The 13,934-nt window shown below is 39.7% G+C and overlaps 2 protein-coding genes across 2 annotated transcripts; one reads left to right on the top strand and one right to left on the bottom strand.

The window, feature by feature from the left end:
* Nucleotides 1–5,029: 5,029 nt before the first annotated feature.
* Nucleotides 5,030–7,723, bottom strand: LOC122084749 (protein transport protein sec23-1-like). Its single transcript, XM_042653187.1, has 3 exons — nucleotides 7,576–7,723; nucleotides 5,428–5,589; nucleotides 5,030–5,329 (listed from the first exon to the last, which is right to left on the bottom strand). The coding sequence occupies exons 1-3, from the start codon at nucleotides 7,663–7,665 to the stop codon at nucleotides 5,030–5,032; spliced, it is 552 nt and encodes a 183-aa protein (XP_042509121.1). The 5' UTR covers nucleotides 7,666–7,723.
* A 723-nt stretch (nucleotides 7,724–8,446) lies between these two features.
* On the top strand, nucleotides 8,447–12,434 carry LOC122084748. Its single transcript, XM_042653186.1, has 4 exons — nucleotides 8,447–10,149; nucleotides 10,476–11,019; nucleotides 11,640–11,791; nucleotides 11,987–12,434. The coding sequence occupies exons 1-4, from the start codon at nucleotides 8,447–8,449 to the stop codon at nucleotides 12,432–12,434; spliced, it is 2,847 nt and encodes a 948-aa protein (XP_042509120.1).
* The last annotated feature ends 1,500 nt before the right edge of the window (nucleotides 12,435–13,934 follow it).

Below are 13,934 nucleotides of genomic sequence, written 5' to 3'. Positions count from 1 at the left end.
ATCGAGATATCCATTCGTCATTACAGAAGCTTCTATCCAACACTGCGTGAACATTACCTCTGCGGCGGTTGTTGGACCAAGTAAACGTCATTCCAGAAGAAGGCACTTGAGCCATTACACAAGCATCAACCATGGCTCCAAATTCAGCTGCCAACCCCATACTGAAATTGACCGGCCCTCTCTTCTCATGAGATTGCAAGGTTGCATTAAAATCACCCATAATTACCCATGGAGTAGGGGACTGAGGAGACTCAGCCATCAACTTCATCCACAAAGATCTTCTTTCAGCTCTAAAGCTACTCGCATGAATGAAAGAGATCTGAGCAGTAATTGAGTCCCATGTAATAGAAACTAAAATATGCTGCTCTGACTCAGCAATAACTGTAGGAATATTTAAATTCCTCTTCCAAACTATCCATAAATTTGGGGCCTTTCCGACCCGAGAATTATGAATAAAATTGCAATAGAATCCCAATCTATTAAAGAATAAATTAGGGAAATTAGTTACCTCGATCATTGGCTCCGCAATGCAAAGAATATCAGGATCCTTTTCTTGCACAAGAACACGTAAGGTGTTCTTACCAGAGGCCTTCTTCATACCCCTGATATTCTAGAAAAGCAGCTTCATTATGTCACTTTTTGGTATGGGTCTGATGAGCCGACTTGGCTGTCTGCTCTTTTTCCATAACTTTTCCTTTCCTTGCTGCCGCCTCCTCTGCACGTAAAGCATTATCAATAGCAGTAACCTCTGGATGGTGAACAATAGCATGACCTCCCACCAGTTGGGTGGGAGGAAGGCCGTTTACAATATGCTCGGACACCACCCCTTCCTCACCTCTACCGCCTCTGCCTCCTCTAGTTGATCCTCGACCAGCATGACCTCCATGGTAATTAATATTACGTCGAGGTCTTGACTTCCAAGCTACAAAAGATTCCTCCCAATTGTTTCTAGCCCTTGGAGAAGCATCATCCTCTCCCTGCTCGCTTCCTTCCACAGAGTCAGATTCCCGGTCGGATATCGTATTGATGTGGTCCGACCCATATTCACCCTCACCCAATGGATTATCCACCATATTTGGCTCCAGATCCTCCCTGCACTGATTATTGTTAGAATTTGATCCTCCCAAATTCTATGAAAGGATATTTCCATTGTTAGAAATATTATCTTTGTCTAAGTCAACCACTAGATTTCCCTCCACAAGGCAATTAATATCCCCATTCACTGTTTCCATAACCGTAGGAGGGAAACATTCTCCTACCAATCTGGGACTCCTCACATGGCTGGGGCTGGCCGCTTTTGCAGTCGACCCTTCTCTCCCAACTCCGGCGAGGTTACCTTGGACATGATCATCTGCAAACAAACTACCATTATTCTGGTCGACAGGCTTTCTTTCGTCCCTCTTATCGCGACATTGGTTGGCCATATGGCCCAGTTTTTTGCATAAGGTGCATCTTGAGAGATCGTGCTCATACATCACCCGCTGTTTGAACCAAAAAATGATGTCTGTACCAGGTTTCTTTCGTTCCACTTGGATCTCCTCCACCCTGGCTCCGACCAACTCAACCTCAACGAGGACTCTGGCATAGTTGCCCATGGTGCCATTCAATGTTTTGCGATCCAAAGCTACAGGCCTCCCTGCGGCTTTGGCCATTGTCAGAAGGATTTTTTCATGCCAATACTCCATCGGGAGTTCAGGGAAACGAACCCAGACTAGTTTAGTTTGGGTGTGATTATCATGGATGCTAAATTCTGGCCTCCATCTCTGAATCTAATCACCTGAGTCCCAACTTTTATGGGTCCTCACCTCCATACCGATGACATATCCCCCTCCCTCTCAAAGCGGAAGAGAATGAAACCCTTCCCTAAAGGAGCAAGATTAACCTTCCAATTTTTTTGCTAAAAATCATGTGAATTAATAAAAGGAAAAAAAGAAAAATAGGAGATACAAGCTGGGTCTAAAGAGGCACCGGATACATGAATACATAGGATGGAGGAGATTGAGATCTTAGGGTCCTCTCCTCACCTTCGGCATGGCCATCAGCAAGGAAGAGGATCCTCAACTCCACAAAATAAAGTTAAGAAAATCTATATCTTAATCTACCTTTTGCATCCCTTCTGATCTCATCCAGCATTGAGATCAGATGTGTAACATTTTCTGCTCATATTGTAAATATTAGAAGAAAGAAAAGAAAAGAAGGAGAAAGAGATAGAGGTGATAGATATGTAACCAGTGGAGTTACAACTTGTGTATTGTAACTCCCACTCCACTCGTATATATAATAACCTAAAGGTTACAGGGGCAGAACTGGAATAACAATCCACAAAATTAAAAAAAAAAAAAAAAAAAAAGGGCAAAACCACCGCTACTCATAATACTAGGACCAGTAGGTCTCGATTTACACTCCCCCTCACGCTGGAGCATAGATGTTAATCATGCCTAGCTTGTTACAAATACAATCCAATCAAGCACTCCCCAAAGTCTTTGTAAACAAATCAGAAAGTTGTTCTCCTGTACGAACATGACTAGGAGAAATAAGTCCTTGTTGCAGCTTCTCTCGAATAAAGTGACAATCTACTTCGATGTGTTTCGTTCTTTCATGAAACACAAGATTCGAAGCAATACGAACAACAACCTAATTATCACACCATAATTGCATAGGTGAATCATCAGTAAAACCAAGTTTAGCCAATAGCTGTTTCACCCATATCAGTTCACACGTAACATGTACCATAGCTCGATATTCTAACACTGCACTAGATCAAGCCACAACTGTCTGTTTCTTGTTCTTCCATGACACAAGGTTTCTTCCAACAAATGTATAGTAACTTGTAGTTGATCATCTATCACTAGGAGAACCATCCTAGTTAGCATCTGAAAAACCCTCAACCCCCCCATGTCCATGGTCAGAGTAAAGTACACCGCGTCCAGGAGACTTCTTGAGGTACCGTAGAATACCCATAATAGCCTCCCAATGAGGCATCCGAGGAGCAGACAAAAATTGATTAACCATACTAATGGAAAAAACAATATCAAGTAGAGTCACAACCAAATAATTTAGTTTCTCAACAAGCTTTTGATACTTCTCATGATTCCCAAAAACATCACCACTATCAGTTGTAAGCTTTAAATTGGAATCCATGGGAGTATCTAACGGTTTAGAGCCCAACATTCCTGTCTCTAAAAGAAGATCAATAACATATTTTCGCTATGACAACAAAATTCATTTCCTTGACTAAGCCACTTCCACACCTAGAAAATACTTCAACTTTCCCAAATCTATGGTCAGAAATTTCTGTTGTAAATGTTCCTTCAGCTTCTCAATTACTGAGGATTCAACTCTTGTAATAGCAATATAATCCACAACAAGAAATATCTGTCTTGTGACTGAATGCTGAAAAAATACAGAATGATCACTACCACACCATGTTAGCCCATATCCAAAACCACCTCAGTAAATCAACCAAACCACGCTTGAGGTGATTGTTTCAACCCATACAAAGGCATCTTGAGCTTGCACACCATACCATACTCCCCCTGAAAAGCAAAGAGGTCCAACAAAGGCATACCATGTAAATGGATTCCACAAAAAAATCTAACGGAGTTCTAGAAGCAAGTTGAAGGCTATTGAAGGAAGAGTTGAGGGACTACAAAAGTTGCTTAAAGCTCACAAAGAGAAGAGGAGCTCACCTAGGCATTACCGCCAGCTATATGTTTGACTTCCTCTCTCTCTCTCTCCTCTAGCATTTGTTGGGGTCGTGGCTGGGCTCAAAAGAATTGCCAAGGGGTCCTCTTTGACCCTTCTAAACCTTGGTTCGTGATTTGGAGTGGTGTTGAAACACAACTACAATTTCTCCTTGTTGCTAGGTATCGCCAACTTCTCTGTTGTCGGTTGTTTGTACTTGGAATGACTAGCAGTGTGGTTATTGGTTACCTTTGATGAATGTGTTACATCATATGATGCTTGAATATGCTATTGGAATGATGGAATGAAGCTCCACCGTTAGAAGTGGTTCTTATTGGTAATCTATCAAGTTTTCATGGTTTATTAGCGTGCTAGAATTTTTATTTCTTTTTCTAAGAATAAAATATTTGGGACTTGCCTTTCCCCTTTGGTTTGGATCTCCTTTTGTGTTATTTAAGGGGTATCCTTACTTCATGTCTGATCTCACAGAACCTATGGAAGCTACATCGAGTGGGTTGAGTAGTACCACCCTCAATTCGATTGTTTTTTATAATCCCAATACTCAGATTTCTTTGGTGAAGTTGGATGGTAACAACTATTTAGATTGGTCACAATCTGTGAAGGAAAGCTACGGTACATATTGGAGTTATCAAGGCTCCCATTGTCGCTGATCCAGGTTATCAAAAATAGAAAACTGCAAACTCTATTGTTATGACTTGCCTCCTTTTTCCATGAAACCTGAGATGGGTAGAAAATTATCCAGAAGGAAACTGCTAAGGATGCTATGACAATAAAGCCACTGGTTTTGAATTGGTAATTGCGTTTTGATACTTCATAGGTGTTTATAATTGGAACTAGTTTATTTTAGTTAGAATAAGATAAATAACAGTTCAAATGAAGGATTTCACTATTCGGATTCAGGATCAAATCTCAACCAATCCAGGTCAAGATCAAGGATTTGCAATCCAGTTCTTAAAAGTAAAGAAAAAATAACTAAATTATCTAAATATCAGAAATGTGTTAGAATTGTCCATAAGAATCCTAATTCGTAAGAATTAAAAATTTCAAGCAAACACCACAAAATCCAACTATCTTTGCAATAATGATTTTTGGAGTTGCTCCTAAATTTTTGGACAATGTTGATGGCAATCCAAGATGGTTTTGGAGCTTCTACTAAACTTTAGCCCCAAAGAAGCCCTAAAAAATAAATTGACAAGAAAGTCTATTAACCCTTCTGTCATCTAGGTGATCCAACACCAAGATTTTATTGGTGTCACCAAATCTGTTAAAGGATAAACCGATCCCACTTGATCCAATCCCCATAACCTTGCTTCAAGCATTGTTATCATAAAATTAGACTTCTAAATTTGTAGGACATTTTGTATATTGAACAGAAGGTTACCTCTCCCATATTTTGCGGCACAGCCATATTTTTTGCATGAAGAACATCAATACTAAGAAATGAGTTCAAATAGAAGGTTTCGTCGGAATCAATGGAAGCTAAATCAAGAGGTACAGCTCTCGAATTCCCATCGATGGGGTAACATCTGAGTGAAGGCATAATCATACGAATTGTATTTTTCAAATTCTCCCGGTTTAGGTACATTCTGGAATAAGCAATTTCATCCACTATATTCTTAAGGACCTATAGCAAATGAAACAACCATATTGATAATGGTACATTTTAAATGCCAACATAATAAAACCAAGCCAGATTTTAGACAAGATAATCACATTGTATACCTGGACAAATGGTGAACCCATCAACAGGTACATGTACCATGGAAACGTTGAGATCTGAATAGGTAAGCTAAAATAGGACGAAAAATCAACTTGGTATTCAGCTAGGCAAACACATAGATGTATCAATGATTCCCCAAGCCATCTGTCATGATCAAACTTAGCCTGCTAGACAGTCAGATCTGCTAGTCAGTAATAGGCACTCCGATCAAAGTTGCAATAGTAAAGCAACAATCATAAACTAAGGCAAAGAAGTAAATCAAAAGATCAAAATAGACTTATCTGCTTACACTTTCCTGGGGGAAGGGGGGTGGGGAGGGATATCTCCCTTGTTCTTACATCATAAAAACATAAACTAATTCAGTGTTCAACTTTCTACCTTTTCTTTCATCAGATTGGTAAGCGGGTAGCCAAAAACAAAATAAAAATATATACAAGAAACCCATTTTTTTTGTGTGTGTATAAGAAAGGAAGAACAGAAAGCAAATTGGAGACTGAAATTTAGTACTTCCAAAATTCTAGGGACTAAGAACTGTCCACTCTTCTGGTCTTGTCAAGGACACTAAAATTTCTTCAATCATCTCCAATAGCTCTTGGTCCCCCTGCTAATCCCCCTCTCCACCATATGGTCCTCTCTTCCTCCTATTCCTTCTAGTAATAGACAAGATAGAGTCGTTTGATCATCCTATTCCTTGAGCTGCTTCTCTTCCTCCTTTGCATGGCACCTAGCCCTATCCCAAGGCCCCACTACTCCTTGGCACAAGGTCATTTGGTTTAAATTTCACATCCCCTGTCACAGCTTCATTGTGCCCTCTCCAATTGCCTCCCTACCTAGTCATTTCTCATCTATCGCCATGTCCCTGTCTCTCCAGCTTGTTGCCTTTGTTGGAATGGTTCTGAAGAAAGCATTCACCTGTTCTTTAAGTGCCCTTTCACTTCCGCCATCTGAAAGCATCCTCACAAAATGCTGGTTAGCCAGGAGAAGGCCCCTCCCCCTTATAAGAGTGGATCTGGATTGGCATGACCTTTGCCGACAGCTCTATCTGCAACATTGTTGGGAAGCTCGCCTTTAGAGCTGGCATCAACCACATTTGGATAGAGCGTAACTTTCATATATGGACTTCCAAATCCATATCCTTTAATAAGATTTGGAATTCCATCTACTTTGATGTCTCCTCCAAACTTGCTTCAATCCCTCCCTGTTTTATTGAGAATTCCCCAAAGAATAGGCTTATTGTTGTCTCCATTGCCTCCTGGGGTCTCCTTTGCCTATGTTACTTCATCCATCTCCCCCCCCCCCTTAGGAGTGTATCCTCTGCTATTTGAGTTGTTTCCCCTTTTGGGATCTTATATATTTCCTTTCCCCCTCCCCCCTAATTTTTCTCCTCCTTTTGGTATTGAATTATTTATTCACACAAAAAAAGCATCCCATAACACAATACATGCCTTTACATCTATGACCTTTAGATTTTTGAAAAACACACTCAAAATGTTAGTTTAGTTTCATACCCCAGGTTGGTAGTGTACGTCGTACCTTGTTTGTATGATTCTCAAAGACAGCCTTACACATGATTTAGTACTTTAACATACAAAAAATAATGAAACCAATTAAAATATACAATTACAAGGGAAAAATAGAGAATAAACATCTAATATTATTAAACTTTAAAATATTTCAACATAAGAAATATTGAGACCTAGTGATCACGGCTCACAGGTTCAAGTTGGGAAATTGCCTCTCTGCGAAGCAAGGGTAAGGTTGTGTATATTATGACCCTCCCTAGATTCATGCACGGGGTACGTCGTTTTCATAATTGTAGTAACTAACTTCACATCAAAGGTGCAACTAAGAAAAGTTGCATGCCCTTCTTAGTCTCTTATACTATGTCAATACCACGAAGAGTTCCGAGTGGTGCAAAAGCTGAGAAAGAATGCTGCCGCCGATGAAACCAATCCTCTGACTCGATCACAAAAGCTGATCATGTCATGGTATATCAGAAGAGACTATCAAAGTCCATAACAATAGGGCAAAATTTTTATGGTATGCCATCGATCGGCTAATACTATCTAACATATACCAAACAAAAATCCTACGCACTATGTATTGACCATATTTTTTGCTAAAATTATTTCAGAAAAAAGGGATATTACCTCAAAATGTGAGTCTTCAAGCAATCTCCTTTTAATCCACCAAATGTTAGCTACAGTTGACTTGTACAAGCTTCCAGCAAATTGTTTCATGATGAAATTGCAAGTTGAATGATTAAATCAAGCAAGTTTTGGAACCAAAAACAGGTTTTGACCTACACATGTCAACTGGCACTCAAAATGGGTAGAAACAATACCCATTTCAATTAACTTAAGTTATTTAAGTCATGTGATTGTAACATTTCGATGAAACATAGTTGTCAAAGAGGCAAGGCAACCCAAGGCGGTGGATGGGTGCCTAAGAGCTCGAGCGCCCGCCTAGGCGACCGAGTGTTAGTTTTTATTTTTCCTCTTTTCTAACATTATTTAGCACACAACATATACCTCATATAATCAAAAATCAACATTAAGCCACATCAAGTACTTAAAAAAAAATATTAAGTCACATCAAGTAATTAAGAATCAACATTCATAGAAATGTTCTTGTTCTCTAATAAGTTTGACTGGAAAAATGATTTTATTTTTGCATAGGTCGAGTACAAAGCTTGCTTCCCAACAAATCCAAGAGTGTTGAAAACCAAGTTGTATTGATAGAGTTATGTTCTGGTTAAATTTATTTTAAGATGCACGAATGCAGTTAAAAATTGCCTAAACGAAAGAGAAAGTTATAAACATCAGAACATAAGATTATTACTGCACTTTTGGTTTTTAGGAATAACATTTATGTCATCGGAGCAGCACATTTCTATGAGTTCTAGCTGACAGCATATTTTTTTTCTCCCTGTCTGTAGTTCATGCTAAATGCTTCAGGCAGGCTAGAAGGGAGTTGTGGGTTAATTTGACTGCTTCATGCCCGGGTCCAGGTATTCCATGGATGGTAATTGGAGACTTTAATGTCACCCTCCAGTCGCATGAGAAAAGAGGTCCAAGAGCTTTTAATATGGGATCGGCGGCTGATTTCACAGCAATGGTGGATGGATGTTCTTTAATTCAGGTTCCCTCCAAGGGCCGTAAATTCACCTGGACAAACAATAGGAGAAGAGGAAATGTAGTTGTTGTGCTGGATAGGACTTTTCGTAATGACTCTTGGTTCTCTACCCTTCATGACTGTCACCAGGAAGTAATGTATAAGGGGGCCTCTGATCATTCCCCTCTCCTTGTAACTTCGGAGTCTTTGGTAAGGCCAAATAATTGCCCCTTTCGATTCCAGCATTTCTGGGCAGAAAATGAGAGTTTCATGAAAGTGGTTAAGGAATCATGGGATGAATGGATTAGTGGTTCAGCTCTTTATGTTTTCAGTCAAAAAATTAAGCGGTTGAAAGGTGCGATTAGGCTATGGGCTAAACAAAATTTTCCAAACATTAACTTGGAATTAGAGGCAGCGCAGAAAGGGATGGAGAAAGTGCAGGATGAGATTGAAATTAATGGGATGAATGACAAGATTTTTGCCAGAGAAGCTGATGCAAAAACCAGGTTGCTGAAAGCTATGGAGAACCATGAAAAGCTCTGGGCTAAAAAGGCCAGAATGAGATGGAGAACCCAAGGAGATAGATGCTCAAAATTTTTTCATGTTAGTGCAAAAATTAGAAGGTTGAAAAATACTATTCACACTTCGAAAAAGGGAGACAGGAAAATTATTTCTGACAAGAGCCAATTGGAAGATTATGTTAGTGGGTTTTATGAGAACTTTCTTAAGGGTTCAGAAACTTCTGAGCATCTGGACCTGTTAGATTGCATCCCAAATGTGCTCAATGACCATGATAGATGGAGGCTGGATGTCTTGCCGAGCAATGCAGAAATTAAAGAGGCATTTTGGGAGCTCGATCCTGAGAGTGCTCCAGGCCCAGATGGCTTCCCAGGTAAATTCTATAGATCTTGCTGGGAAATTATTAACTTAGATGTATGCAATGCAGTTCGAAGTTTCTTCAGTAAAAGTAGAATGCCTAATGGTATTAATACTATATTCCTAGTATTAATTCCAAAAGTGGAAGGGGCAATGAGCTTGGATAAATTTAGACCGTTATGTTTGGGGAATTTCTTCTGTAAAATTATCTCTAAGATAATGGCGACTAGATTATCAGGGGTTTTGCATCGACTAATTTCAGAAGAGCAGGGTGCTTTCCAGAAGGGGAAAATAATTCATTCAAATATCTCAGTGGTGTCTGAGCTAACAAATTTATTGTTTTCGACGGCTAGAGGAGGTGGAATGGGTTTGAAAATAGATATCCAAAAGGCTTATGACACGATGTCTTGGAGATTTATTTTTCAAGTTCTAAGGAAATTTGGATTCTCAGAGAGATGGGTATCGTGGGTGCACCAGATGCTGGGTTCTACCAAAATTTCAGTTCTTCTTAATGGTGGTCCGATAGGGTATTTCGGGGTGGAGAGGGGTTTGAGACAAGGGGACCCCCTGTCCCCCATGCTATTTATTCTGGCTGAAGAGGTGCTATGCAGAGGTCTCCAAAGGCTTGTAGTAGAGAAAAAGTTCAAGGCGCTTAATGGCCCTCGAGGGGTGACGACTCCAGCTCACAGTCTCTTTGCAGATGACATTTTCATATTTGGGAACGTCTCTCTCAGGTATGTTCGTCATTTAAAAAAATTTCTTGTGAAATATCAGAAGTTTGCGGGCCAGTGCATCAACCTAGAAAAAGTAAGATTTTTCTAGGCCATATTTCTCCCCAGTGCAAGCAGGCCATTGTTGAGGAAATGGGTATTCCCCTATGCTCTTTTCCTACCAGATACCTGGGTGTATCAATTTTTAAGGGCAGGGTAAAAAAAGAATCGATTTTGCCTATTCTAGACAGGGCAAAGGATCGATTAGAGGGCTGGAAGGGAAGACTTTTATCGATGGCAGGAAGGGTGGAATTAGTGCGCTCTGTGATTCTTAGCATCCCAACTCACAGTTTTGCGGTCTACTGGTGGCCAAATTCTCTCATTGATACTCTTGAAAGATGGATGAGAAATTTTGTCTGGACAGGGGAAGTGGACAATGCAAAAAAAATTGTGGTCAATTGGGACCAATGTTGTAAGCCTAAGGAGGAAGGGGGTCTTGGATTGAGGAGATTGAGGGACATAAACAAGACAATGTTATGTAAATCTGCCTGGAGAATTAAGACTGAAGAGTCTATGGCGAGCTCTTTTCTGAGGGCTAGATTCCTTGATAGGGAGGGTATCCCTAAGAAAGGATTCAGAAAATCCTCTATTTGGCCAGGTCTGAGGAAAATATGGGATTACATATCTTCTAAAGAGAGATGGGTGGTGGGAGATGGAAAAAAAATAAGTTTCTGGAAGCATATCTGGGTAGGGCAAGGCGCCCTTAAAGAGAGTGAGATGCTGGAAGGCATTGATATATCTGTGCTGGATGGCAATGTTAGCCGATTCATTGTGAATTTCAATTGGAATTTTCCTCAGATGAATTCAAATTTTATGAGGAACATAATAAACGAGGTGAAGAAAATTAACATCCCTGCTTATAAATGTGAAGATAGGAGGATCTGGTCCCTTTCGGAAAAAAATCGTCTGCAATTCCGATCTCGTACAATTCCGTGCAATACCGCCTTCAGGCGGTGACACGTGTATTAATACCGATACAATGGTCCAGATCTGATTTAAATGCCTCTTCACTGATTTAATGTTTTATTAGTTGTACCAGATCTGAACCATTGTATTGGTATCAATACACGTGTCACTGCCTGAAGGTGGTATTGCACGGAATTGTACGAGATCGGAATTGTAGACGATTTCAACCCGTCCCTTTCTTATGATGGGGAATTTTGCTTCAAATCAACTTGGGAGGATATAAGGGTGAAAAAATCAACAGTTTTCTGAGCTTCTATTATATGGGGTAAAAAGCAGCAGCCTTGGGTCTCCACTCTAGCATGGAGGGTGATTAATGGAAAGGTCCCTACTGATGATGTGGTAAAAAAGAAAGCGATCCCCCTGGCGTCTAGATGTGTCCTATGTAATTCAGATGAGGAAGTTTTAGAGCATCTCTTCATAAGATGCCCTTTCTCTGCGGAGATCTGGAGGCTTCTTTTGATGCATTCAATGTGCATTGGGGCAACCAGGGCTCTCTGCTCGAGATTGCTCAATGGTGGAAGAGAAAGTTGAAACTGGTTTGCTGCAAGGAGGCGTGGAATATGAGTTTAGCCATTGTGTTGGATCATTTATGGAGGGAGAGAAATGCAAGGCTTTTTGAAAATAAATATCGGTCAAGCAGGTATGTACTAATGATGGTTCTTGAGGACATAAGACGAAACAAGCCAAGATCTAGAGGCGAGATTAATTCTATAGCAGATTTGCAGTGTAGCAGGCGCCTAGGCATTCAGATATAGGGAGTGGCGCACAGAGAAATATTGGAGGTCTTCTGGTGTAAACCTCCAATGTTCTGGATAAAACTAAACTTTGATGGCAGCTCTATGGGAAATCCTGGTCGGGCTGGAGCGGGAGGTATATTTCGGGACCATCAGGGCAGGGTTATGGGTTCTTATAAAAAATATATGGGTATTACTGGAGTATTTGAAGCGGAGGTGGAGGGTCTGATGGAGGGGTTGCTGCGAGCAAAGGCCATGAACATCACTTGCTTATGGGTGGAGTCAGACTCTAGCTCGGTTGTGCTAGCGATTCAGCAAAGGAAAATTCCCTGGTATGCTCTCCAACGATGGATGCATCTTAAGCCTTTCCTTGACAGTATCAGCTGGAAGGTATCTCATAACTTCAGGGAAGGGAACTCCATAGCTGATTACTTGGCCAAAGATGCGGCGAAGACAGGGATTTCGGGTGATAATGTGGTCCTTCCCTCCCATATTCTTGATGTCTTGCAAAGGGATTCAGATGGGAGGCCTCATTTTCGGTTTTATTAGTGCTTATTTTTCCTCCTGCTGATGGCCATGCCGAAGGTGGGAGGGTAGAGTTAGCTAGGTTCTTTGTTTGAATCTGTTATCTTGTATGGTTTTTATTTTCTTTTCTTTGATCATTTAATGAAATAATCTTTTAGCAAAAAAGAAAAAGGAATAACATTTATGGAATTATCAGATTTTTGAAAAGAATCCACCATTTGAAAGTTGAAAATCACCCCTTCAACAAGAATCTAGGTTTTGTTCATGAACTATGGGGTTGACTTTTTATCCCTTTGGAATTTTCTTTTGAAACAAATTTTATTGGATTCAAATAGGGGGTATTTGCTTATTTATTAATAATATCTTAAGGAAACGATTTTATAACAAAACAATATTTGCATAACTAAGTGCTAAACCCGCTTCAATACCATTTCAAGGCACCCTGCAATAAGGTGACAATTGCCTAGACCCCAAGAGAACCAACTGGACGCCTAGGTGAAGCCTGGACAACTATGCAACGAAAGGAAATAAAATTACAAAAAACCTATCAAAATTTGATATGTCTAGTGAGTCGCTTAATGTTTCGTTTTGAGGCGGGCATAAATGAAAATTTTCAATAAGTATTGGCTGAAACCACTAGAATTAAGAACCATAGTCTTAGATGGATAAATCTTAAGATACTGCCACCATATTATTAGATGGATACATCTTCACATACTACCATAGATGCTACTCTTTGTGTCACCCCACCTCATGTTAATTCTATAATTTACAATTCCTATTTCTCTTTCTTCATTCTATGTCACTTTGACATGTCTCCCTACAATCTATCCTGATCAATTCATACCCAAACCTTAGCATGGATCCAACCTAGTACGAAGAGAGAGTGTAATGCCCCAAAGTGTGGCACCTTAGGACATTTTTTCTTTGGCCTCTTTAAATATTTGTTTTGCCACTTAAATTAATAACTTGAGTGTTAGCCTAGTGATCGAGAGTTAAGTTGGTAAGAGGTCAGGGTTCAAATCTTATAAATTTTAAAAAAGGGGTGATGAAGCTAATTTAATATCTATAGGGCTTATTTTGGTAGAAATAAGCTTTGGGATGTGTTATATATGTGTTGGGACTTTAGTTTTAAGTGTTTCTTTTGTAATGGGCCACTTTTATGGGCCTATAATATTGGTATGGGCTAGGATTATGGGATTAGTCAAGTAAGAGTTTCTATTTCTTTACGTTACTTATTATTTTAGTGTTTTAGTTAGACTAGATTAGGAATTTATAAGTCCACTCCTATTTTGAGTCTATTTCCTTTGTTATTGTAGTTTCCTAGTCAATTTAGGAGTCCTATTGGTATAAGATTGGGTTAGGCCTTTCCTTTTTAGTGTCTAAGTCTATTTTTGAGTCTTTTATATAAGTTTGTAAGAGGGTCAAGCATTGTACACGAATTTTACTATTAAAAATTTCTGTTGTTGTTGCTCATCTTCATGTGTGAAGACTTCCTTATGTTTGGTCAAGGTGACAAAACTG

The sequence above is a fragment of the Macadamia integrifolia genome, chromosome 7 (assembly GCF_013358625.1).
Source record: "Macadamia integrifolia cultivar HAES 741 chromosome 7, SCU_Mint_v3, whole genome shotgun sequence".
In the NCBI taxonomy this organism is placed as follows: domain Eukaryota; kingdom Viridiplantae; phylum Streptophyta; class Magnoliopsida; order Proteales; family Proteaceae; genus Macadamia; species Macadamia integrifolia.
This window is presented reverse-complemented; position numbering and strand designations above follow the sequence as displayed.